Genomic DNA, 27,236 nt, shown 5'->3' with positions numbered 1-27,236 from the left:
CGTACCATCCAGGGCTTTGACTGGGCACACCACACAGTTCCTCTTTCAAATTCTGTGTCCAGCCCACTGAGGCCACACACTTCCTTAAAAGCAGCTTGAAACATCGGGTGCACCTCCAGGGTCTCCAAAATGTCCTCACCCACCTTCTTCTTGCAGGCCTCCAGGAGTCTCTGCACCACAGGGGTGTTGCTCCCCACCAGAATTGACACACCTCCAGTCTCAACTGGGTCCGGGCAAACCAGCACCAAGGCCTCATGAGCCCCAGACGTTCCCACCTCAGCCTCTAGGAACTCCAGTTTCACTGGCAAATAGCCATTGTATGGGTAATCACCAGCACTGATACCCCAACTTTCCAGAGCACTGAAGGGTGTCAAGGGTAAATGCTGCAAATACTGATCATAGAATGACCAGTTACAGTAACGTGACTTGCGACCCAGTGTTGAGTATGGTTTTTGGGTCTAATCCCTTTATCCATATCGACACGCTGGATCAGGGTCCCACCAATCCTTCTGGGATAGAGTCTTTTCCTCTCGGGGTCCCCGTGGCACATTGCTGGGAATGTGTTTTCCCAGAGACCCCAGACCCCAGAGACCTCACTGGGTCTCCTGTAAGTTTCCTGACCCCTCTTCCACTTGGGACCCCCGTGGACTCGCTCTCCGGGGGGCTCCCTGCCATTCACATTCCTGCCTGAAGTGCCCTTCTTCCACACAGTTGTAACATACACCTTGTCTCACAGGACCCCGACCTCCCCTGGGCCTCTGTGCAGTCCGTCCCTTCTGGGAGGGGCCCTCTATGCTATCCCCCTCCCTCAGAGGGACCTCACCTGCCGTGAGCCCTTTACTATTTCCCGAGGGGAACTGGCCCTTATCATTTCATCACATGGGGATACTACCGAGGACTGCACTGTACTAATGGAGCCCTCTTCCAACTCCAATGTGTCTTCCTTCTCCCTCACCACTCTGAGCAACTGAACAAAGGATGGGGGTGGGATGCGTTCTACAGGACTGCTGGAGACTCGTAGCAATCATATCATGCCTCTGTGCACCCCTGGCTACCTGGTCTATCCTTATCCGATCCACCTCAGTCCCCAAAATGACCCCCAGCACCTCAAACAATTTAGCTTTCACTCTATCCGGAAAAGATACTTAGAAAGCTTTTCCCCATTCTCCTGATGCAGGTTCCAAAGCCCCCCTAAAGGCTCCACTGTGCTCCCCGTCAGGCCAAAAGCCTCCTCCAATGCTTTTAGATATTCAATCAGAGAAGCAAAGGGTTGGTTAACTTTCACGCCTCTTACTACCTCAGCTGCCACCCCTCTCAAACCTTCTACCAATCTCTGTCGCTTTTCTTCCTCAGAACACTGCCACTCACCCAGCAGCTGAGAGACATGTTATATCCAGGTCTTATAATCGTCCTCCCCATTGGGGGTGGGAGTCCTCCCTGAGAAAATTCTCTCAACTTCTGAGAAGGACCTGCCACCTTGTTCACCAGGGAGTTAATGGCAGAGGCCAGCTCCGAGCCTTCATCCTTCCATGGGAGATGGAAACTAATTAAATTTTCCAAATCTGACCACTCCCTTCTTTCATCCCTCAGAAACTGTTGGACCCGATCTCTAAAATCTCTGTGCCCAGCTTCAGGCAACTCCTCTGGTGTCCCATCAGTCCCTTCAGACCTTTCCTCTGTAACAATGTGAATGCCCCATGGCCCTGCCTCACTGGGGTCACCGATAGACGGTGGCAGTCCCACCGCCATGATGTCCGCACTAGTCTGAAATAACACAAAGCCTGGGTCCACCATTTTACCAAACTTTCTGGCTATGATCTCAACCTTATCAATAGCTTTAACCGTACTCAACCATCGAATTGACTCTTCCTCTGAGGACGCATATCCACCACACTTAATACACAGGCATAGTTAACCAGTATGTCCTCGAACTCACACCAACGTTCAATCTTATCCAAGTCCATCTCCACTAATTTAAACCGGGCGAATTACACCATATCCAACAAAATTCAAATCCCGGATGAGCCCCCACAATGTAGTGACTATGCCCCGATTGACTCCTGTTCGTCTAGGGTAAACTGACACTAACCCCACCAACTCTGTAATCATGTTGATGTGGACATGGTGTGATGCACTCCGGTACACACCCACAACATAAAATATCAGACAGTAGAAATATGCAAGTAAATGATTACACTTTATAATTTTACAGGAAATAGGTTAATAGAGAATCAAATACAAATACAAAAGTTTAAAAAAAAGGTGCCACACTTATCAGAGTTCATCAGTTTGTGCACAAAATCGTTGGAGCTCAAGAAGCAGGGTATTCTCTCCACCATTTGATCCCCTTCGAACTCCTCGACCCATGGCTTGGGACCAACAACAGTGGTCGACCAGAGCTCTTCCCACACATCCTTCCTCTTCACCTTTCCACTCCGAAGATCCCAAAACCCATGCAAACTAACAGCTTTAGACAGACTAGAAAGAATAACATCTCTCCCATTGGATAAAAGTCCCATTATCACTAATCATAACCCAAACATGTTGCTACAGAATACCCATTACTGTAGTTTGCTTTAAACTAGAATTGTTGGGGGGGGGGGGGGGGAACTGAACTGAAGAGACTGGGGAAGAGGAGGTTGGCTCACAAATAGAGAAAGCTTGTAGACAGTCCGAAAGGGAGGATAGGCAGGTGATAGAGAAGGGATGCGCTTAGACCGAAGGTTTGAGATGTGTCTAACGCAAGGACTGTTGTGAATAAAGCATTTGAGCTTAGAGCAAGGATCAGTACTTGGAGATATGATGTGGTGACCATTACAGAGACTTGGATGGCACAGGGACAGGAATGGTTACTTCAAGTGCCGGGTTTTAGATGTTTCAGAAAGGACAGGGAGGGAGGTGAAAGAGGTGGGAGCATGGCACTGTTGATCGGAGATAGTGTCATGGCTGCAGAAAAGGTGGACACCATGGAGGAATTGTCGACAGAGTCTCTGTGGGTGGAGGTTAGGAACAAGAAGGGGTCAATAACTTTACTGGGTGTTTTTTATAGGCCGCCCAATAGTAACAGGGATATTGAGGAGCAGATAGGGAAATAGATCCTGGAAAGGTGTAATAATAACAGTGTTGTCGTGATGGGAGACTTTAATTTCCCAAATATCGATTATCAAATATCTCCCTTGAGCAAAGGGTTTAGATGGGGTGGAGTTTGTTAGGTGTGTTCAGGAGGGTTTCTTGACACAATATGTAGATAAGCCTACAAGAGGAGAGTCTGTACTTGATTTGGTATTGGGAAATGAACCTGGTCAGGTGTCAGATCTCTCAGTGGGAGAGCATTTTGGAGATAGTGATCATAATTCTATATCCTTTACAATAGCATTGGAGAGAGATAGGACAGACAAGTTAGGAAAGCATATAATTGGAGTAAGGGGAATTATGAGACTATCAGGCTGAAAATCGGAGGCTTAAATTGGAAGCAGATGTTCTCAGGGAAAAGTACAGAAGAAATGTTGCAAATATTCTGGGGATATTTGTGTAGAGTTCTGTATAGGTATGTTCCAATAAGACAGGGAAGTTAGATAGATAGATAGAGATAGATAGATAGATACTTTATTCATCCCCATGGGGAAATTCAACTTTTTTTCCAATGTCCCATACACTTGTTGTAGCAAAACTAATTACATACAATACTTAACTCAGCAAAAAAAATATGATATGCATCTAAATCACCATCTCAAAAAGCATTAATAATAGCTTTTAAAAAGTTCTTAAGTCCTGGCGGTAGAATTGTAAAGCCTAATGGCATTGGGGAGTATTGACCTCTTCATCCTGTCTGAGGAGCATTGCATCGATAGTAACCTGTCAAGTTAGAAGTCAAGTTACGGTAGCGTACAGGAACCATGGTCAACAAAGGCTGTAATAAATCTAGTCAAGAAGAAAAGTAAAGCTTACAAAAGGTTCAGAGAGCTAAGTAATGTTAGAGATCTAGAAGATTATAAGGCTAACAGAAAGGAGCTTAAGAAGGAAATTAGAGGAGCCAGAAGGGGCCATAAAAGGCCTTGGCGGGCAGGATTAAGGAAAACCCCGAGGCATTCTGAAGTATGTGAAGAGCAAGAGGATAAAACATGAAAGAATATGACCCATCAAGTGTGACAGTGTGTATGGAACTGGAGGAAATAGCAGAGCTACATAATGAATACTTTACTTCAGTATTCACTATGAAAAAGGATCTTGGTGATTGTAGTTAAAAACACAAAATGCTGGCAGAACTCAGCAGGCCAGACAGCATCTATGGTAGGAGGTAGTGACGATGTTTCCGGCCGAAACCCTTCATCAGGAGAGAGGTAACATAGGATGGACGAGGGGGGATAAGAAGTGGGGGGAGGGATGAAGTAGAGAGCTGGGAAGTGATAGGCTGGAGGGAAATGGGCTAGGGGGAAGGTGGAGAATTGTGGGAAATAAAAGAGAAAGAAAGGTAGGGCTGGGGGGAGATTATAGTGAGGGGGGAAAAAGAGAAAGAGAACCAGACTAAAATTATATGTGCCCCCACACTTCTTCCCTCACCACCATTCTAGGCCCCAGACAGTCCTTTCAGGTGAGGCACCACTTCACCTGCGAGTCAACTGGGGTGATATACTGTATTTGCTGCTCCTGATGTGGCTATTTATACATTGGGGAGACCCACCGCAGACTGGGAAACCGTTTCGCCGAACACTGGCGCTCAGTCCTCCAGCAGTGGCAGGATCTCCCTGTGGCCTCACACTTCAATTCCACAGACCACTCCCACTCCGATATGTCTGTCCTTGGCCTCGTCTACCGTCAAGATGAGGCAACACGCAGGTCGATGGAGCAATACCTTATCTCCCACCTAGGTAGCCTCCTACCTGCCGGCATGAACATCCAACTCACAGACCTCCGTTGATACCCCTGCCCCCCCTTACTCCCATCCCTATCTATTATTTTAGTCTGGTTCTCTTTCACTCTCTTTTTCTCTTTCTCTCTCTTTCCCCCCACTATAATCTCCCCGCAGCTCTACCTTTCTTTCTCCACCTTCCCCCTAGCCCATTTCCCTCCAGCCTATCACTTCCCAGCTCTCTACTTCATCCCTCCCCCCACTTCTTATCCCCCCTCGACCATCCTATGTTACCTCTCTCCTGATGAAGGGTTTCGGCTGGAAACATCGTCACTACCTCCTACCATAGATGCTGTCTGGCCTGCTGAGTTCTGCCAGCATTTTGTGTTTTTATTTATTTCCAGCATCTGCAGATTCACTCGTGTTGGTGATTGTAGTGATGACTTTCAGCAGTCTGAAAAGTTTGAGCATGTAGATATTAAGAAAGAGGATGTACAGGAGCTTTTGGAAAGCATCAAGTTGGATAAGTTGCCGGGACCAGATGAGATGTACCCCAGGCTACTGTGGGAGGTGATGGAGGAGATTGTTGAGCCTCTGGCGATGATCTGTGCATCATCAATGGAGAGGTTCCAGAGGACTGGAGGGTTGCAAATGTTGTTCCTTTATTCAAGAAAGGGAGTTGAAATAGCCCAGAAAATTATAGACCAGTGAGTCTTACCTCAGTGGTTGGTAAGTTGATGGAGAAGATCCTGAGAGGCAGGATTTATGAACATTTGGAGAGGTATAATATGATTAGGAGTAGTCAGCATGGCAGGTCGTGCCTTACGAGCCTGATTGAATTTTTTGAGGATGTGAATAAACACATTGATGAAGGAAGAGCAGTAGATGTAGTGTATATGGATTTCAGCAAGGCATTTGATAAGGTACCCCATGCAAGGCTTATTGAGAAAGTAAAAAGGCATGGGATCCAAGGGGACATTGCTTTGTGGATCCTGAACCAGCTTGCCCGCAGAAGGCAAAGAGTGGTTGTAGACAGGTCATATTCTGCATGGAGGTTGGTCACCAGTGGTGTGCCTCAGGGATCTGTTCTGGGACCCTTACTCTTTGTGATTTTTATAAATTACTTGGTTGAAGAAGTGGAGGGATGGGTTAGTAAGTTTGCTGATGGCACAAAGGTTGACAGTGTTGTGGATAGTGTGGAGGGCTGTCAGAGGTTACAGCGGGACATTGATAAGATGCAAAACTGGGCTGAGAAGTGGCAGATGGAGTTCAACACAGATAAGTGTGAAGTGGTTCATTTTGGTAGGTCAAATATGATGGCAGAATATAGTATTAATGGTAAGACTCTTGGCAGTGTGGAGAATCAGAGGGATCTTGGGGTCCAAGTCCATAGGACGCTCAGGTTGACTCTGTGGTAAAGAAGGTGTACTGTGTATTGGCCTTCATCAATGGTGGAATTGAATTTAGGAGCCGAGAGTTAATGTTGCAGCTATATAGGACCCTGGTGTGACCCCACTTGGAGTATTGTGCTCAGTTCTGGTTGCCTCACTGCAGGAAGGATGTGAAAGCCATAGAATGGGTGCAAAGGAGATCTACAAGGATGTTGCCTGGATTGGGGAGCATGCCTTATGAGAATAGGTTGATGAACTCATTCTTTTCTCCTTGGAGTGACGGAGGATGGGAGGTGACCTGATTGAGGTGTACAAGATGATGAGAGGCATTGATCATGTGGATCGGCAGAGGCTTTTTCCCAGGGCTGAAATGATTGCCACATGAGGACACAGGTTTAAGGTGCTGGGGAGCAGGTACAGAGATGTCAGGGGTAAGTTTTTTACTCAAAGTGGTGAGTGAGTGGAATGGGCTGCTGGCAGTGGTGGTGGAGGCAGATATGATAGGGTCTTTTAAGAGCCTTTTGGATAGGTAGATGGAGCTTAGAAAAATAGAGGGCTATGGGTAAGCCTGCTAATTTCTAAGGTAGGGACATGTTCAGCACAACTTTGTGGGCTGAAGGACCTGTATTGTGCTGTAGGTTTTATATGTTTCTATACCTCAGCAGTTAACTTTACAAAGAAGCCATCTTATTATTAACACTACAGAGAAGTCATTGTATTAGCGGTTAACAGTCAACATTACAGGTAATATTACAAAGAACCCTACATTCACAATTGCACCTAAGTGCTGGGTCTGGGACAGGTCCTCTGAAATAGTAACACCTAGGAATTTAAAGTTACTAACCCTCTTCACCTCTGATCCTCTGATGAGGACTGGCTCATGGACCTTTGGTTTCCCTCTCCTGAAGTCTATAATCAGTTCCTTGATCTTGCTGATATTGAGTGAAAAGTTGCTGTTTTGACACCACTCGGCCAAATGTTCAGTCTCCTTCCTGTATGCTGATTCATCACCATCTTTGATTTGGCACGCCGACAGTGGTGTCATCAGCAAACTTGAATATGGCATTGGAGCTGTGCTTAGCCACAGATATAGGATAAAGCGAATAGAACATGGGGTAAAGCAGATAACTTTGTAGTACACTTGTGTTGACAGAGTTCGTGGAGGAAATGTTGTTGCCAATCTGAACTGACTGCGGTCTACAGGTAAGAAAATACAGGATCCAATTGTACAAGGTAGTAGTGAGGCCAGTGTCTTGGAGTTTATTGATTTGTTTTGAGGGAATGATTGCATTAAATGCTGAGCTGGAGTTAATAAAGAGTGTGCTGATGTTCCAGGATTGAGTGAAGAGCCAATGAGATGGCCTCTACTGTGGACCTGTTACTCCGTTGGCAAATTGGAGCAGATCCAAGTCACCTCTCATGCAGAAGTTGATATGTTTTATCATCAACATCTCAAAACACTTAATCACTGTGGACGCAAGTGGAACTAGACAATAATCATTGATAGTCACCACGTTCTTCTTGGGCACCAGTAAAATTGACCTCTGCTTGAAGCAGGTGGGTACCACACTCTGCTGAAGTGAGAGGTCAACGATCTCAGTGAACACACCAGCCAGAGGGTCAGCACAGGTCATTACTACATGGCCAGGTACCCCATCTGGTCCAGATGCTTTCTATGGATTCGCCCTCCTGAAGATAGCTCATGCGTAAGCTTAGGTGACTGAGATTGTAGGATCATCAAGGGACGTGGGGGTTCACAATGGTTTTGCCATGTTCTGATGATCAAAGTGAACATAGGTGGCATTGAGCTCATCTGAAAATGAAGCCCTGCTGTCTCTCATGTTGCTTGATTTTTAAATACTAGTTTATTTAGTTTTGCACAAAATCATGGGCTGAATGTTCTGTTCCTGTGCAGTATTGTTCTATGTTGCATGTTCTGAGTAAACTTCCTCCATCAACTCAGAGAACACCTCTACTAGCTGTGGTATTTAACACTGCAGATCACAAGAATATAAGAAATAGAAGCAGGAGTAGTCTATGAGGTTCCTCAATCTACTTTACCATTCAATACTATCATGATGCATAACATTTGGAAAAAAATTCAAAGAAAATGCAGGAATAAATAAACAGTCCATTATATACATAAACCTTTGAAGCCAGCAATAAAAGTTAATAATGCTAAAAATGGAAATTGATCCCTGAGCTTCAGTCTTCACTGTGGAAGACACTAGCAGTATGGTGGAAGTTCCAGTTGTCAGGGGGCATGAGATGTGTGAGGTTGCCATAACCAGAGAGAAGATTCTTGGGACACTGAAACTCTGAAGATAGGTAAGTCACCTGGACCAGACGGTATACACCACAGAGTTCTGAAAGAGATGGCTGAAGAGATCGTAGAGGCATTAGTAATGATCTTTAAAGAATCACTAGATTCTGGAATGGTTCCGGAAGACTGGAAAATTGCAAATGTCACTCCACTCTTCAAGAAGGTGGGAAGGCAGAAGAAAGAAAACTATAGGCCAGTTAGTCTGAACACACTAGTTCAGAAAATGTTAGAGTCAATTATTAAGGATGAGGTCTCAGGGTACTTGGAGGCACATAATAAAATAGCCCATTGTCAGCACAGTTTGAGGGAAAATCATGCTGACAAATCTGTTGGAATTCTTTGAAGAAGTAACAAGCAAGATAGACAAAGGAGGATCAGTTGATGTTGTGTGCTTGGATTTTCAGAAGGCCTTTGATAAGGTGCCACACATGACGTTGCCTAACAAGCTACAAACCCATGGTATTACAGGAAAGATTCTAGCCTGGATAAAGCAGTGATTTATTGGCAGGAGGTGAAGAGTGGGAGTAAAAGGAGCCTTTTCTAACTGGCTGCCGGTGACTAGTAGTGTTTCACAGGGGTCTGTTGGGACCAGTTCTTTTTGTATTATATGCCAGTGATTTGTATGGTGGGATTGATGGCTTTGTTGCAAAGTTTGCAGATGATACGAAGACAGGTGGAGAGGCAGGTAGTTTTGAGGAAATAGAGAGGTTACAGGAGAACTTGGACAGATCAAGAGAATGGGCAAAGAAGTGACAGATAGAATACAGTGTTGGGAAGTATATGGCCATGCACTTTGGGGGAAGAAATGAAAGGATAGACTATTTTCTAAATGGAGAGAAAATACAAAAAACAGAGATGCAGAAAGGCTGAGGAGTCCTTGCGCTGGATTCCCTAAAGGTTAATTTGCAGTTTGAGTTAGTGGTGAGGAAGGCAAATGTAATGTTAGCATTCATTTCAAGAGGATTAGAATATAAAAGCAAGAATGTAATTTTCAGATTTAAAAAGAAATGGTGGGGCCTCATTTGGAGTATTGTGAAAAGATTTAGGCCCTTTATCTTAGAAAGAATGTGCTGAAGCTGGAGAGGGTTCAAAGAAAATTCACAAAAATGATTCCAGTGTTGAATAGCTTGACATAGAAGAGCATTTGATGGCTCTGGGCCTGTATTCACCGGAATTCAGAAGAAAGAGGGGTGATCTCATTGAAACTTATCAAATAGTAAAAGGCCTTGATAGAATGGATGTGGAGAAAATGCTTTCTATGGTGGGGGGTGCAGTGTCTATGACCAGTTGACACAGCCTCAGAATAGAGGGGTGTCCTTTTAGAATGGAGCTGTGGAAGAATTTCTTCAGCCAGAGAGTGGTGAATGAATGCAATTCTTTGCCACAGGCAGTGTGGAGGCCAGTCTTCACATACTTTTAAGGCAGAGGTTGATAGATTCTTGATTGGTCAGGGCATGAAGGAATACAGGGAGAAGGCAAGGGATTGAGAGGAGAATTGGATCAGCCATGATGGAATGGTGGAGCAGGCTAGGTGGGCCAAATGGCCTTTTCTACTCCTGTATCTTATGTTCTTATGGTCTTTATAGGTGGAGATTTGAAGTCTTAAAACATTAACTGAGGTGATCATATAGAAGTGTATAAAATTATGAAGGACATAAATAAAGTGAATACTCTGGTCTTTTTCCTAAGGTTGGAAAACTCACAACTAGAGGGCATAGTGAGAGTGGAGAGATTTAGTAGGAACTTGAAAGGAAACCGTGCCTTTAAAATGTATTCACTCCCCTTCAAAGCTTTCATGTTTTATTGTTTTACAACAGTGGATTTAATTTGGCTTTTTTGACACTGATCAACAGAAAAAGATGCTTTTGTGTCAAAAGTGAAAACAGATCTCTACAAAGTGATCTAAATTAATTACAAATATAAAACACAAAAGAATTGATTGCATAAATATTCACCCCCTTCAAGTCAGTATTTAGTAGATGCACCTTTGGCAGCAATGATAGCTTTGAGTCTGTATAGAAAAGTCTGTATCAGCTTTGCACATTACAAAACTGCTCAGACTCTGTCAGGTTGCATGGGGATCGTGACCAAACAGCCCTTTTCAAGTCCAGCCACAAATTCTCAATTGGATTGAGGTCTAGATTCTGATGTGACCACTCCAGGACATTAACTTTGTTGTTTTTAAGCTATTCCCGTGTAGCTTTGGGTTTATGCTTGGGTTCATTATCTTGCTGGAAAACAAATCTTCTCCCAAGTCGCAGTTCTCTTGCAGACAGCATTAGCTTTTCCTCCAGGATTTCCCTGTATTTTGTTGCATTCATTTTATTCTCTACCTTCACAAGCCTTCCAGGGCCTGCTGCAGTGAAACATCCCCACAGCATGATGCAGCCACCACCATGTTTCATGGTAGGGATGGAGTGTGGTGTTTGGCTTAATCTGATGGCCAAAAAGCTCAATTCTGGTTTAATCAGACCACAAAACCTCCTTCCAACTGATTTCAGAGTCTCCCACATGCCTTCTGACAAACTCTAGCTGACTTTTCATGTGAGTTTCTTTTCAACTCTTTGCCACTCTCCCATAACTGCTGCAACTGGTGAAGCACCCAGGCAACAGGTGTTGTATGTGCAGTCTCTCCCATCTCGGCCACTGAAGTTCGTAACTCCTCCAGTGTTGTCATAGGTCTCTTGGTGGTCTCTCTCACTAGTCCCCTTCTTGTACAGCCACTCAGTTTTTGAGGACAGCCTGCTCTAGGCAGCTTTACAGCTATGCCATATTCTTTCCATTTCTTGATGATTGGCTTAACTGTACTCCAAGGGCTATTTGTTTGGTGACTTGGAAATTTTCTTGTATTCCTCCTTTGATTTGAGCTTTTCAATAACCTTTTCGCAGAGTTGCTTGGAATGTTCTTTTGTCTTCATGCAGTAGTTTTTGCCAGGACACTGACTCACCAGCAGTTGGATCTTCCAGATACAGGTGTATTTTTACTACAATCAATCGAAATACTTTGACTGCACACAAGTCTTCAAAAACAGATTTCCATTTAACTAATTATGTGACTTCTAAAACCAATTGGCTGCACCAATGATGATTTGATATGTCATATTAAAGGTGGGGGTGAATACTTATGCAATCAATTTTTTTGTGTTTTATATTTATAATTAATTTAGATCATTTTGTCGAGATCTGTTTTCACTTTGACACAAAAGAGTCTTTTTCTGTTGATCAGTGTCAGAAAGTCAAATTAAATCCACTGTGATTCAATGTTGTAAAACGTAAAAGAATAAAAACTTTCAAGGGGGTGAATACTTTTTATTGACACTGTACATACATATATGGAATGAGCTATCAGGAAGTGGCTGAGCCAGGTATAATAACTTTCAGTAGACAATTGGACGAATTCAGACGACGAGTGCCGAGCACAGGCACCTTGGTCAGAATAGACTGTTTGGCCAAAGGACCCTTTTTCATGCTGTATGGCTCTATTAAAGTTGCACTAAACTCAGTAGGCTTGTTTTGATGACCAGTGATTGACCTGAAATTTTTATTGTGTTACTCAATGTAATATGTTGAGTATTTCTAGCACTTTCTGTTCTTAATTCAGACCCCAGCTTTTTCACTGCTTCCAGATCTAGGCACCATACCTTGGGAAGAATAGAGGAAAAGCAGAAGAGAATGATTAGTAATGAATTAGTCCAAAATTTATGGCAAAAACGGTCATTTGTATGATTGCTGCCATACTGCAGAAATGAAGAGCTATTTTGTTGATCCTCTCAACCTACTCTCAGTTTCTAACTTTGTTACTTATAATCATCCATCTAATTTTAAATGTTTTGAGGATTTCTGCCTCAAGAACACATTTTGAGGCACCTGACCACTTGTGAAGATATAATGAAACATAGCCATAGAGCACTACAGCCCATTGGCTAATCTAGTCCCTGATAGCCTGGTTTTCTGCCTAGACCCACCTACCTGCACCTGGACCATAGCCCTCCATACCTCTCTCATCCATGTACCTATCCAAACTTCTTTTAAATCTTGCAATTGAACCCACCTCTACCACTTCTTCTGGCAGCTTGCACTACCTTCTGAGTGAAAACATTTCCTCTCAGATTCCCCTTAAATATTTCACCTTTCACCCTAAACATATGACCTCTTGTTCAAGTCTCTCTCAACATGAGGGGGAAAACCTGTGTGTATTTACCCTATCTATACCTTCATTATTTTTTTTATCCCTCTATCAGATTTCCCTTCATTTTCATATGCTCCTGGGAATAAACTCTTAACCTGTTCAAACTATCCATGTAACTCAGCATATAAAGTCATGGCAAATCCATGTACATTTTCTCTGCACTCTTTCCAAGTTTGTTGATATCTTGTAGGTAGGTGGCCAGAATTGCAGACAATAATCTAAGTTTGACCTCACCAACATCTTGTACAACTTCAACGCAACATCCCAGCATGCCAAAAGCTCTCTCTAGGAACCCATCTACATATAATGCCGCTTTCAAAGAATTGTGCATCTGTATTCCCAGATTCCTTTGTTCTACTACACACCTCAGTGACCTATCTTTTACTGTATAAGTCTTACCCTAGTTTGTCCTCCCAAAATGCAACACCTCACACTTGTCTGCATTAAATATAATATGTAATTTTCAGCCCATTTTTCCAGCTGATAGCTTTAATAGACCCATTCTTGGTGTCAGTCGGAAGTTTGCTGATTCAAGTTACCACCTTATCAACTAAATCTTATAACAACAATACAGATCCCTGAGGCTCACCATTAATCACAGGCTTTCAATCAAAGAAAACCATCAACAGTGGATTCTGGTTAATTGAGCCACCAATTAATCAGGGCAGGCACTTATTTAGGACAACCCATCAAGAACAAAGAGTAATTGAGAAAATAGCTGGGATTCCCTTCATTTACTTGGGACACCATGCCACTTAATTGGGACAGTCAGCTGTTGCTGAGCAGTTTCTAACTAGCGTCAGTTGCGTGCTATTGTGTGGCAGTAGACATTACGCTCTGCTTAGAACAAAGTTTTTAAACAGTATTGGTTTTGTGTGTGTTCAAAAAGCAGTGATATTTGTTACTGATAGTTGGTGAGAAATAAGCAGTAAGACAATTCAGAACCGTTTTGCTCACTGCAGTTTCAAGCATTCAAGCTTGGAGATTCTAGAAATGGCTGGGAGTGATAATGAAACAATTCACTATTTCAACAAGTTAAAGAATTTGAAGGCATCATCAACCATCTTGATTGTTACAATCAAAATGAAGATTTGGAGGATGCAATTGTCAAAAGCATTATATGAAAGAAGTCCATTATCTGCACTAGGTGTCTGCGCTGATTTTGTTCACTTATAGTCAATCAAAAGAACACAGCAATGTACGCTGGATGAATTCCTACATCCATAACTGTAAGAAACTAATACACATTTTTATAGTTCTGTAGTAGTGTTTGTAGAGTTCTAATTGTTTTCATTTAAGTACATGATTTCTTAATCACTTAAATGACAGTTTGTCATTTTTATACCCTTTTAACTATTTCCATGAAGCTTCAGCTAATTGAGGCAGCCACAATTGGGCCAAAATGTACTGGTCATGATGTGTCCCAATTAACCGGAACCCACTGTACTCCCACGCACAGGCTTCCTTTTATTAAGACCATAACACCATAAAACATAGGAGCAGAATTAGGCCATTCAGCTCATCGAGTCTGCTCCGCTAATTCATCATGGCCACTCAACCCCATACACCTGCCTTCTCACCATATTCTTTGATGCCCTGACTGATCAGGAAACAATCAAATTCTGCCTTAAATATATGCATGGGCTTGGCCCCACCCCAGTCTGTGGCAGAGCATTCCACAGATTTACAACTCTCTGGCTAAAAACATTCCTCCTTACCTCTGTTCTCAAAGGTCGCCCCTCAATTTTGAGGCTGGGCCCTTTAGTTCTGGATACCCCCACCAAAGGAAACATCCTATCCACATCTAGTCCTTTCAACATTCAGCAATAATGCAATTCCACAGATGACGTAATAACCACTGCTCTACCCACTGTCCTTTACACACCTGGAGAAGATGGTTATGTAAGAATGCTGTGCTTGGAGTATAGTTCAGTATTCAACACCACATTTTCCTCAACGCTTGACAAAAAGCTCGGAGACCTCGGCCTTCACCCTGCCTTGTACAGCTGGAACCTGTACTTGCTGTCAGATTGCCAGCAGGTGGTAAGAATGGGCTCCCTCACCTCTGCCCTTCTAACCCTCAACACAGAAGCACCCACAGCTGTGCCCCCTCCTTTACTCTCTGTACACCCATGCCTGTGTTGCCAACCACAGCTCCAATCTGCTAATTCAGTTTGCAAATGATACTACATTGATTGGTCGTATCTCAAATAATAACAACCTCTCCCTCAATGTCGCAAAAATGTTGTAGACTACAGGAGGAATGAAGATAGGCTCACCCCTATTGACATCAATGGACCTGGGGATGAGGGGGTGAACAGCTTTAAGTTCCTCGGTATACACATCACCGAGGACCTCATATGGTCTGTACATACCGGCTGTGTGGTGAAAAAAGCATAATAGCGCTTCTTTCACCTCAGACGATTGAAGTTCAACATGAGTCCCCAAATCCTACGGACTTTCTACAGGAGCACATTTGAGAGTATCCTGACTGGCTGTATCACTGCCGGATATGGGAACTGTACCTCCCTCAATCGCAGAACTCAGCAGAGCGTGGTGCGGACAGTCCAGTGCATCTGTGGATGTGAACTTCTCACTATTCAGGACATTTACGGTGACAGATGCGTAAAAAGGGCCCGAAGGATCATTGGGTACCCGAGTCACCCCAACCACAAACTATTCCTGCTGCTACATCTGAAAAATGGTACTGCAGCATTAAAGCCAGGACCAACGGTCTCTGGGATACCTTCTTCCAGCAGGCCATCAGACTGATTAATTCACACTGACACAATTGTATTTCCAAGCTATATTGACTGTTCTGTTGTATATCTTACTGTACATACTATTTATTATGAATTACTGTACCTGCACCTCCAATGTTTGAACCTCCTCCCCATTTAGATAATAGTCTGCACTATTATTCTTTTTACCAAAATACAATATCATACATTTCCCAACACTGTATTCCATCTGCCACTTTTTTGTCCATTCTTCCAAATTGTCTGAGTCCTTCTGCAATCACATTGCTTCCTCAGCTCTACCTACCCATCTTCCTACCTTCGTATCATTCGCAAACTTTGCCACAAAGCCATCGATTCCATTATCTAAATCATTGACAAACAATGTGAAAACTAGCGGTACTAATATGGACCTCTGAGGAACATCACTACTCACTGGCGCCAACCAGAAAAAAACATAGAACATTGACATCCATAACACATTACAGGCACTTCAGCCCACAATGTTGTGCTGACCACGTAACTCTAGAAACTGCGTAGAATTTCCCTACCGCATAGCCCTCTATTTTTCTTTTCTAAGCTCCATGTACCTATCTAAAAGTCTCTTAGAAGACCCTATTGTATCTGCTTCCACCACCATCGCCAGCAGTACATTCCACGGACCCACCAGTCTCTGTGTGAAAAACTTAGCCCTGACATCCCCTCTCTACTTACTTCCAAGCACCTTAAAACTATGCCCCCTCATGTTAGCCATTTCAGTCCTGGGGAAAGGCCTCTGGCCATCCAGACAATCAATGCCTCTCATCGTCTTGTACACCTCTATCAAGTCACCTCTCATCCTCCATCACTCCAAGGAGAAAAGGCCAAGTTCACTCAACCTGTTTTCATAAGGCATCTCTCCAATCCAGGCAATATCCTTGCAAATCTCCTCTGAACTTTTTCTATAGTATCCACATCCTTCCTGTAGTGAGGTGACCAGAACTGAACACAGTACTCTGAATGGGGTCTAACCAAGATCTAATATAAACTGTAACATTACCTCATGGCTCTTGAACTCCATCCCACAGCTGATGAAGGCAAACATACCATATGCCTTCTTAACAACACTGTCAACCTGTGCAGCAGCTTTGAATATCCTATGGATATGGACCACAAGATCTCTCTGATCCTCCATCCTGCTAAGAGTCTTACCATTAATCTTATATTCTGCCTTCAAATTTGACCTTCCAAAATGAACCACTTCACATTTATCTGGGTTGAACTCCATCTGCCACTTCTCAGCCCAGTTCTGCATCCTATTGATGTTCTGCTGTAAATTCTTGACACCCATACAGACAATCCACAACACCCCCAACTTTTGTGTTATCAACAAACTTACTAACCCACCCTTCTACTTCTTCATTTCTAAAAATCACTAAGAGGTGGGGTCCCAGAACAGATCCAAGGCACACCATACAGAATATGACCAGTCTACAACCACTCTTTGCCTTCTGTGGGCAAACCAATTCTGGATCCACAAAGCAAGGTCTCCTTGGATCCCATGCCTCATTACTTTCTGAATGAGCCTTTTATGGGGAACCTTATCAAATGCCTTACTGAAATTCACATACACTACATCCACTGCTATACCATCATCAAAGTGTTTTGTTACATCCTCAAAAAATTCAATCAGGTTCCTAAGGAACAATCTGACCTTCACAAAGCCAAGCTGACTATCCAAATGCTCATAAATTCTGCCTCTCAGGATCTTCTCCAACAACTTGCCCACCACTGAAGTAAGACTCACTGATCTATAATTTCCTGGGTTATCCCTACTCCCTTTCCTGAACAAGGGAACAACATTTGCAACCCTCCAATACTCCAGTACTTCCCCTGTCCCTATTGATGATGCAAAGGTCATCACCAGAAGCTCAACAATCTCCTCCCTCACTTCCCACAGTAGCCTGGGGTATATCTCATCCAGTCCCAGTGATTTATCTAACTTCATGCTTTTCAAAAGCTCCAGCACATCCTCTTTCTTAATGTCTATATACGCAAGTATTTCAGTCCACTGTAACTCATCTCCATAATTACCAAGGTCCTTTTCCCTGGTGAATACTAAAGCAAAGTATTCATTAAGTACTCCCGCTACCTCATCAGACTCCATGCACACATTTCCACGGTCACACCTGACTGGTCCTATTCTCACATGGCTCATCCTCTTATTCTTCACATACTCACAGAACGTCTTTGGGTTTTTCCTTAATCCTGCTCACCAAGGCCTCTCATGACCCCTTCTAGCTCTCCTAATTTCAATCTTAAACTCCTTCCTGGCAACACTGTAATTTTGTAGAGCTCTATCAGTACCTAGTTTCTTGAACCTTTCATATGCTTTTACATACTAATCTCCTTAGCTAGATTTTCTACATGGTTCTTTTACCCTACCATCCTTTCCGTGCCTCAATGGAACATACCTATGCAGACTGACATGCAAATGTTCCCTAAATATTTGCCACATTTCTGCCATGCATTTCCCTGAGAACATGTGCTCCCAATTTATGTTTCCAAGTTCCTGCCTTATATTATCACATTTCCCCCTACCCCAATTAAAATTTTCCCAAATTGTCTGTTCCTATCCCCCTCCAGTGCCACGGTAAAGGAGATAGAATTGTGATCACTATCTCCAAAATGCTCTCCCACTGAGAGATCTGGCACACTCAGTAGCCATTCCTGCTACTGAGACATCCAAGTCTATGTAATGGCCAGAACGTCATAGTTCCATGTATTAATCCATGCTGTAAGTCCATCTGCCTTGTTTATGATACTTCTTGCATTAAAATAGACACACCTCAAACCAGCTGGCTGAATACATCTTTGTTGTATCATCTGCCTATCCTTTCTTACAAACATTCTACAAGCTGTTTCTATTTGTGTGCCAACCATCCCATCCTCTGCCTCTTCACTTCAGTTCCCACCCCCATGCAAATCTAATTTAAACCCTCCCCGACAGCATTAGCAAACCTCCCCGCCAGGATATTGGTCTCCCTCGGATTCAAGTGCAACCCATGCTTTTTGTTCAGGTCACATCTGCCCTAGAAGAGGTCCGAATGATCCAGGAATCTGACTGCTCCAATCCTTCAGTCATGCATTTATCTGCCACCTCATTCTATTCCTATACTCACAGTCATGTGGCACAGGCAGTAATACCAAGATTGCTACCCTTGAGGTCCTGCTTCTCAGCTTCCTTCCTAACACCCTGTATTTTGCTTTCACGACTTCCTCCCTTTTTCTACCTATGTCATTGGTACCACTATATTCCACGGCCTCTGGCTGCACATCCTCCCATTTAAGGATATTGTGGGTGCGTTCAAAAACATCACAAATCCAGGCACCTAATAGGCAAACTACCAACTGTGTTTCTTTTTCGCATCCATGGAATCAACTACCTGTCTGCCTATCTATAGAATCTCCTATTACTGCTGCCATCCTCTTCCATTCCCTACCCTTCTGATTATTCACAGGACAGACTCAGTGCCAGAGGCACGGCCAATGTTGCTTCCACCAGGTCAGCTGTTTCCTACCCACCCCCCCCACAAACAGTACTCAAAATGGAGTACTTATTGTTAAAGGGGATGGCCACAGAGTTGCTCTCCACTACCTGATGCTCTCCCTTCCCTCTCCTTACAGTCATCCATTTATCTGTCTCCTGTGGCCCCAGTGTGACTACTGCCTGTAACACCTATTGTTTACCTTCTCACTTTCCCTAACAAGCCTAAGGTCATCGAGCTGCAGCTGCACCTTTATCGAGGAATAAAAGGCCCCTTTAATTCCCATTCACTGTCTCCTGCCTGTCAGCCATTCCACTATCCATGCCAGTATCTTTCCTGTAACACCATAGGATTTTATCTAGTTAAGCAGTCTCATCTGTGGCACCTTATCAAACACCTTCTGAAAATCAAGTAAATGACATCCACTGCCTCTCCTTTGTCCATTCTTCTTGTTACTTCCTCAAAGAACTCTAACAGATTTGTCAGGCAAGATTTCCCTTGACAGAAACCATGCTGACTTTGACTTATTTTGTCATTAGTCTTCAATTACCTCAAAACCTCATCCTTAATAATAGACTCCCAACTCTTTCCCAGTCACAGAAGTTAGGCTAACAGGCTTATGATTTCCTTTCTTTTGGCTTCCTCCCTTCTTAAAGAGTGGAGTGACATATGCAATCTTCCAGTTGTCCAGGTCTATGGTAGAATCAAGTGATTCTTAAAAGATCACGACCAATGCACCTGTTTATTTCTTCAGCAACCTCTTTGAGGACTCTGGGACGTAGTCCATCTGACCCAGGTGATTTATCCACCTTAAGACCTTTCAGTTTGCCTAGCACTTTTTACTATGTAATAGTAATGGCACTCACTCCTATTTCCTGATACTCATGGACCTCCGGCACTCTGTCTTCCACAGTGAAGACAGGTGCAAAGCACCCATTAAGTTCATCTGCTATTTCTTTGTCCCCCATTACTACCTCACCAGCATCATTTTCCAGTGGTCCAATGTCAACTCTCACCTCCCTTTTATTCTTTATATAGCTGACAAAACGTTTGGTATCTTGCTTTATATTATTGGCTAGTCTGCCCTCATAGTTCATCTTTTCCCCTCTGAGAGCTTTTCTGCTGACTTTTGTTGGACTTTAAAAGCTTCCCAATCATTCAACTTTCCATTCACTTTTGCTACATTATATGCCCTTTCCTTGGCTTTTATGCAGTCCTTAACTTCCTTTGTCAACCACAGTTGCCTACCCCTGCCATTTGTGAACTAGAGACTTAAACCATCTCTGCTCTACCGTCAACCCCGCCAGTATCCTCCCCTAATCCACCTGGGAAAGCTCTTCTTTCATGTCTCTGTAATTCCCTTCAACCCATTGGGATACTGATACATGTGAGTTATGCTTCTCCCTTTCAAATTGCGGTATGAATTCAATCATATTATGATCACTGCCTCCTAAGGGTTCTTTATGTTAATGTCTCTAATAAGATCAGAGTTAATACACAACACCCAATCTAAGATGGCCTTTCCATGAATAGGCTCAAAAAAGCCATCTCGTAGGCATTCAACACATTCTCTCTCTCTTGTGGTCCAACACCAACCTGATTTTCTCAATTCCCTTGCATATTGAAGTCCCCCATTACAATTGTGTTCTTACCCTTATTACATGCCTTTTCCAGCTCCCTTTGCAATCTCAAACCCACTCTTGCCTACTATTTGGAGGCCTATATATGATTCACATAATAGTTTTTTCATCTTTGCAATTTCTTAACTCCACTACAAAGATTCAACATTCTCTGATCCTGTGTCATCTCTTTCTAAAGATGAAATCTTACCAACAGAGCCACACCACCGCATATCCAGCCTGTCTTTTCAATACAAAGTATATCCTTTGATGTTAAGCTCCCAACTATGGTCTTCTTTCAGCCACGACTCAGTGATGCCCACAACATCATATTGACCAATCTGTAATTGCGCCATGAGTTCATCCACCTTATTCCAAGTGCTATGCGCATTTAAATACAGCACTTTCAGTCCTGTGTTCTTTGTCCTTTTAAATTTTGCCTCTGTGGTGTGTTTGCATTTGTACCCAATCATTGGTTTGTCCTTCTATATATTCATGTTACACCCATCATCTACTTGTAAAACTGCTGGCTCATCCTCAGCACTATCATCCGGGTCTCTATCCCCCCCCCCCCTACCATATTAGTTTAAACCACTCCCAACAGCTCTAGTAAATCTGCCTGCAAGAATATTGGTCCCCCTCGGATTCAAGTGTAACCTATTTTGTACAAGTCCCACCTGCCCCAGAAGAGGTCCCAATTGTCCAGATATCTGAATCCCTGCCCCCTGCTCGAATTCTTCAGCCACACATTTATCTTCCACCTCATTCTAATCCTATCCTTACTGTCGCGTGGCACAGGCAGCAATTCCGAGATTAATACCTTTGAGATCCTGCTTCTCAGCTTCCTTCCTAACTCTCTGTATTCTTTTTTCAGGACTTCCTCCCTTTTTCTTCTTATGTCATTGATACCAATATGTACCACAACTTCTGGCTGCTCATCCTCACTTTTCAGGAATGCATCCAGAAACACCATGGACCATGGCACTTAGGAGGCAAACCACCATCTGTGTTTCCTTTTCACGTCCACAGAATCACCTTCTTCCCCCTGACAATAGAGTCCCCTATTACTCTTCAGTTCCCTACCCTTCTGAGCCACAAGGCCAGACTCAGTGCCAGAGGCACGGCCACTGTTGCTTCCCCCAAGTAGGTGGTTTCCCCCCCCCCCCAAACAGTACTCAAAATGGAGTACTTATTTTTGAGAGGGACAGCCACAGAGGTGTTCTCCACTATCTGATGTTCTCTCTTCCCTCTCCTGATAATCACCCATTTATCTTTCTCCTGCAGCCTTGGGATGATTACCTTCCTGTTGCTCCTATCTATCACTGCTTCACTTTCCCTAACAAGCCGAAGATCATCAGGCTGCAGCTCCAGTTCACTAACACGGTTTCTAAGGAACTGCATATTGATGCTCCTGGTGCAGATGTGGCCATTGAGGAGGCTGGGAATCTTCTGGAAATCCCACATCTGCCAGCCAGAACAGAACACTGTTCTCTCTAGAGTTAAATATGAAATAAGGGATGAACTTACCTAGCTTCTGCCTGTTCTCGCTGAAGCCCTGTTGAGCCAAAGCCTTACTACTCTGACTCAAGACTACTCTCTCATGATGACCTCTCCGCTAAGTGGTAGCACACTTTTATAGAGACTGGTTTTTTTCAAGCTCATTATCAGACCTGCGCAAGAATGCTCCTGTTGTATCTGTACAGTACTCTAATCAATGACTCACGTCAAAAAACTTGCTGCTTTTTCAAGCTCTTTGTCGGACCTGTGCAGGAACACTCCTGCTGCATCTGTGCGGTATTCCAATGTTAACTGTATTGCAAATTTTCATATAATTTGCAAAATCTTCATCAGAACCACTGGATATAAATCTAAATCATTCATAAAAGCTTCAAGATAAGAATGATAGAATAAAGTTTTGGTTTAAGATGATGCTGGTGAATCTCAGCAACTTCTGGCTGGTGGCTAACGAAACTAGGAAAAAACTAAATACTTTTCCGGGCAAATGATCATCGTAAGTAATAGTCTGTAACTTCCCTTTGGACTTGGAGGCAATTTCATATGGAACCGAATGGGCAATGGGCCCGTGGTTTGATTGATTTAAGTGCTGGGCCAAAGCAGAAAGGGCAGGTACTGATTGAATCAAGCAGTGAGATCCAGGCCCCAAAGTGGAACAAAGCAAATCAGTCCAATGCTGCGACAAATAGTTAAGCGCCAGCCAAATTGGAAACATCAGGTACAGGCCAAATCAAGGTAGCAGAGTCCAGGCCACAGAGCATATTTAGGCAATTAAACCTGATGTTTGGACATCAATTTAGGTGCTGGCCAGATTGAAAAGGTCTGGGTATTAGGGCTGAGCTGAGGGACAGACCGGTTCAGCTCACTGCTCTGCAATGTTTACTCAGTTCTCTGCTGAACTGTGGATCTTGGACTCTCTTTGTGGTCTTCAGTTCAGAACGCAATTTGCTTGCGGTTATATGCATGATTTGTTTTTTTTTTCCTTTCTGCACATTGGGAGTTTGACAGTCTTTTTTATGAGTTCTTTTGGATTTCTTTGTTTTGTGATTGCCTGTTAGGAGACGAATCTCAAAGTTAGATAATGTATATAGACTTTAATAATAGATGTACTTTGAAATTTATGATACATTTCCCAGGGCAGTGATGACCAATACCAGAAAATGTTATTTAAGGTGAGTGGAGGAAAGTTGAGGGAGATACCAAAAATCAAATTTTAAAATAAACTATATATTTTACTTTTTTTTAACCAGTTAAAAGTAATACATATAGAGTTGTTTTCATCCTATAATCCAATCTTTAATTTCTTCACCATTGAATTATTTTAATAGTAAAGCTTTCTAGTGGTCATGATTCAAGGATCTGAAAGACTTGCCTATATTTATAGGATACCTGAACATGGAAACCGTGCTGTATGTTTGGGATCAGCACATCATTGGTATGGATCATCCTTCCTACAATCCTCTCCCAGTATTCTGCTTGGCCTTCATTCTTCTGCTACGAGAACATTTACAAATTTGTAAAATGGTATGGAAGAATTATATTGGATGCCCGGTTGCTACATAGTAATCTTAATAAATTATAACACAGAACATTAAGCACAGTACAAGCCATTCAGCCCACAATTTTGTCCCGAACTTTTAATGTACTCTAGACTCAATCTAACCTTTCCCTTCCACGTAGCCCTCCTTTTTGCTATCATCCATGTACCTATCTAAAATATCTTAAGTGTCCCTAATGTATCTGCTTCTACCACAACGCCAGGCAGGACAATCCACACACCCAACACTTAATCTGCGAAGAAAAGCACCTACCTGTGACACCCTCCCAAACTTTCATCTGAAAATTTCCCCCCTTGTGTTAGCCATTTCTGCCTTGCGAAAGAATCTCTGGCTGTCCACTCAGTCAATGCCACTTATCATCTACTGTACTATACCTCTATCAAGTGAAATAGAAAAGTACAGCAGAAACAAGCCCTTCAGGCCAATCTGGTCCATGCCAAACCATTTGAACTGCTTACTTCCATTGACTTGCAACAGGACCATAGCTCTCCATACCCTACCATCTATATACCTATCCAAACTTCTATTAAACATTGAAATCAAACTCTCATACACTACTTGCACTGGCAGCTCATTCCACACTCATGACACTCTGAGTGAAGAAGTTTCCCCTCATGTTCACCTTAAAACTTTCCACCTTCAACCCTTAACCCAAGACCTCCAGCTATAGTCCCAACCAACCTCAGTGGATTAAAGCCTACTTGTATTTATTCTATCTCTGCACTCATAATTTTGTATACCTCTATCAAATCTCCTCTCAACCTTCGACGTTCCAAGGAATAAAGTTCTAACCTCTTTAATCTTTCCTTATATCTCAGGCTCTCCAGTCCAAGCAACATCCTTGTAATTTTTTTCTGTACTCTTTCAACCTTATTTACAACTTTCCTATAGATAGGTAACCTAAACTGCACACAATACTCCAAATTAGGCCTCACCAACATCTTATACAACTTCAATATAGCATCCCATCTCCTGTACTCAATATTTTAATTTATGAAGGCCAATGTGCCAAAAGCTATCATAATAATTCTACCAAACTGTGATGCCACTTTCAATGAATTATGGACCTGTATTCCCAGATACCCTTGTTCTACAGCAGTGCTAAATGCTCTAGCGTTCACTGTATAAGACCTATCCTGGTTGGTCATACAAAAGAGCAACAACTCACACTTGTCTGAGTTAAATTCCATCTGCCATTTTTCAGCCCATTTTTCCAGTTGGTCCAGATCCCACGGCAAGCTCTGATAATCTTCCTCGCTTTCCACTACACCCCCAATGTCATCTGCAAATTTGCTGATCCAGTTAACCACATTCTCATCCAGATCATTGATATAGATGATAAACAACAGCGGACCCAGCATCAAAATCTTTGGCACTCCTCTATTCACAAGACTCCAGTCAGAGGGCAAACATCTCTCTGGCTTCTCCTACAAAGCCCATGTCTAATCCAATTCACTACTTCATCTTGAATGCCAAGTGACTGAACCTTCTTGGCCATCCTCCCATTTGGGACTTTGTCAAGTGCCTTGCTAAAATCCATGTAGACAACATCCATTGCCTTGCCCTCATTAACTTTCCTGGTAACTTCCTCAAAAAACTCCAGCAGACTGGTTAGACACAACTTACCACACATGAAGCCATGCTGACTATCCTTAATCAGCCCATGTCTATCCAAATACTCATTTATTTAGTCCCTTAGAGTACAGGTCTTTTCCAATAACTTCCCCACCACTGATGTCAAGCTCACCAGCCTATAATCTTCTGATTTATTCCAATTTATTTTTAGAGTCTTTCTTAAACAGCGGGTCAACATTAGCTATCCTCCAATCATCTAGTACCTCACTTGTCACTAAGGATGATTTAAATATCTCTGCTAGGGTGCCTGCAATTTCTGCACTTGCCTCCTACAAGGTTCGAAGGAACACATTGTCAGGCCCTAGAGATTTATCCACTCTAATTTGCCTCAAGGTAGCAAACACCTTCTCCTCTGAATCTGCAAAGGGCCCATGAAGTTGATGTTGCTTTGCATCACTTCTATTGACTTGATGTTCATCTCCTGAGGAAATACAGATGTAAATAATATCATAGAAACATAGAAAACCTACAGCACAATACAGGCCCTTTGGTCCACAAAGTTGTGCCGAACATGTCCCTACCTTAGAAATTACTAGGGTTACCCATAGCCCTCTATTTTTCTAAGCTCCATGTACCTATCCAAAAGTCTCTTAAAAGACCCTATCGTATCCGCCTCAACTACTGTTGCTGGCAGCCCATTCCATGCACTCACCACTCTCTGTGTAAAAAACTTACCCCTGACATCTCCTCTGTACCTATTCCCAAGCATCTTAAACTTGTGCCCTCTTGTGGCAACCATTTCAGCCCTGCAAAAAAGCCTCTGACTATCCACACGATCAATGCCTCTCATCATCTTATACACCTCTGTCAGGTCACCTCTCATCCTCTGTCGCTCCAAGGAGAAAAGGCCGAGTTCACTCAACCCGTTTTCATAAGTTATGCTCCCCAATCCAGGCAACATAGAACATAGATCATAGAACAACACAGCACAGTACAGGGCCTTCAGCCCACAATGTTGTGCCGACCCTTAAACCCTGCCTCCCTTATAACCCCCCACCTTAAATTCCTCCATATACCTGTCTAATAGTCTCTTAAATTTCACTAGTGTATCTGCCTCCACCACTGACTCAGGCAGTGCATTCCACACACCAACCACTCTCTGAGTAAAAAACCTTCCTCTAATATCCCCCTGGAACTTTCCACCCCTTATCTTAAAGCTATGTCCTCTTGTATTGAGCAGTGGTGCCCTGGGGAAGAGGTGCTGGCTGTCCTCTCTATCTATTCCTCTTAATATCTTGTATACCTCTATCATGTCTCCTCTCATCCTCCTTCTTTCCAGAGAGTAAAGCCCTAGCTCCCTTAATCTCTGATCATAATGCATACTCTCTAAACCAGGCAGAATCCTTGTAAATCTCCTCTGCAACCTTTCTATAGTTTCCACATCCTTCCTATAGTGAGGCAACCAGAACTGAGCACAGTACTCCAAGTGGGGTCTGACCAGGGTCCATAAAGCTGCAACATTACCCCTCGGCTCCTAAATTCAATTTCACTATTGATGGAGGCCAATACACCATATGCCTTCTTAACCACAGAGTCAACCTGCGCAGCTACTTTGAGCATCCTATGGACTTGGACCCCAAGATCCCTCTGATCCTCCACTCTGCCAAGAGTCTTACCATTAATACTATATTCTGCCATCATATTTGACTTACCAAAATGAACCACTTCACACTTATCTGGGTTGAACACCATCTGCCACTTCTCAGCCTAGTTTTGCATCCTATTAATATCCCGCTTCAACCTCTGACAGCCCTCTACACTATCCACAACACCCCAACCTTTGTGTCATCAGCAAACTTACTAACCCATCCCTCCACTTCCTCATCCAGGTCATTAATAAAAATTATGAAGAGTAAGGGTCCCAGAACAGATCCCCAAGGCACACTACTGG

General features: G+C 43.1%; 1 protein-coding gene across 6 annotated transcripts in view; it reads left to right on the top strand.

Moving 5' to 3' along the window:
* The window catches only part of LOC140731559 (uncharacterized), a 281,877-nt gene that overhangs the window by 122,124 nt on the left and 132,517 nt on the right, over positions 1 to 27,236 (top strand). For 4 of the 6 annotated variants that reach the window (XM_073053074.1, XM_073053072.1, XM_073053070.1 and 1 more), the window contains one exon: positions 23,536 to 23,675. The exons of the other annotated variants lie outside the window; for them this stretch is intronic. In XM_073053074.1, coding sequence (XP_072909175.1) covers positions 23,536 to 23,675 — 140 coding nt within the window. The remainder of the gene's footprint in view (positions 1 to 23,535; positions 23,676 to 27,236) is intronic. 6 annotated transcript variants of the gene reach the window in all.

The sequence above is a fragment of the Hemitrygon akajei genome, chromosome 8 (assembly GCF_048418815.1).
Source record: "Hemitrygon akajei chromosome 8, sHemAka1.3, whole genome shotgun sequence".
NCBI lineage: Eukaryota > Metazoa > Chordata > Chondrichthyes > Myliobatiformes > Dasyatidae > Hemitrygon > Hemitrygon akajei.
Note: the sequence above shows the minus strand (reverse complement) of the source record. Positions and strands in the feature narration are given on the sequence as shown.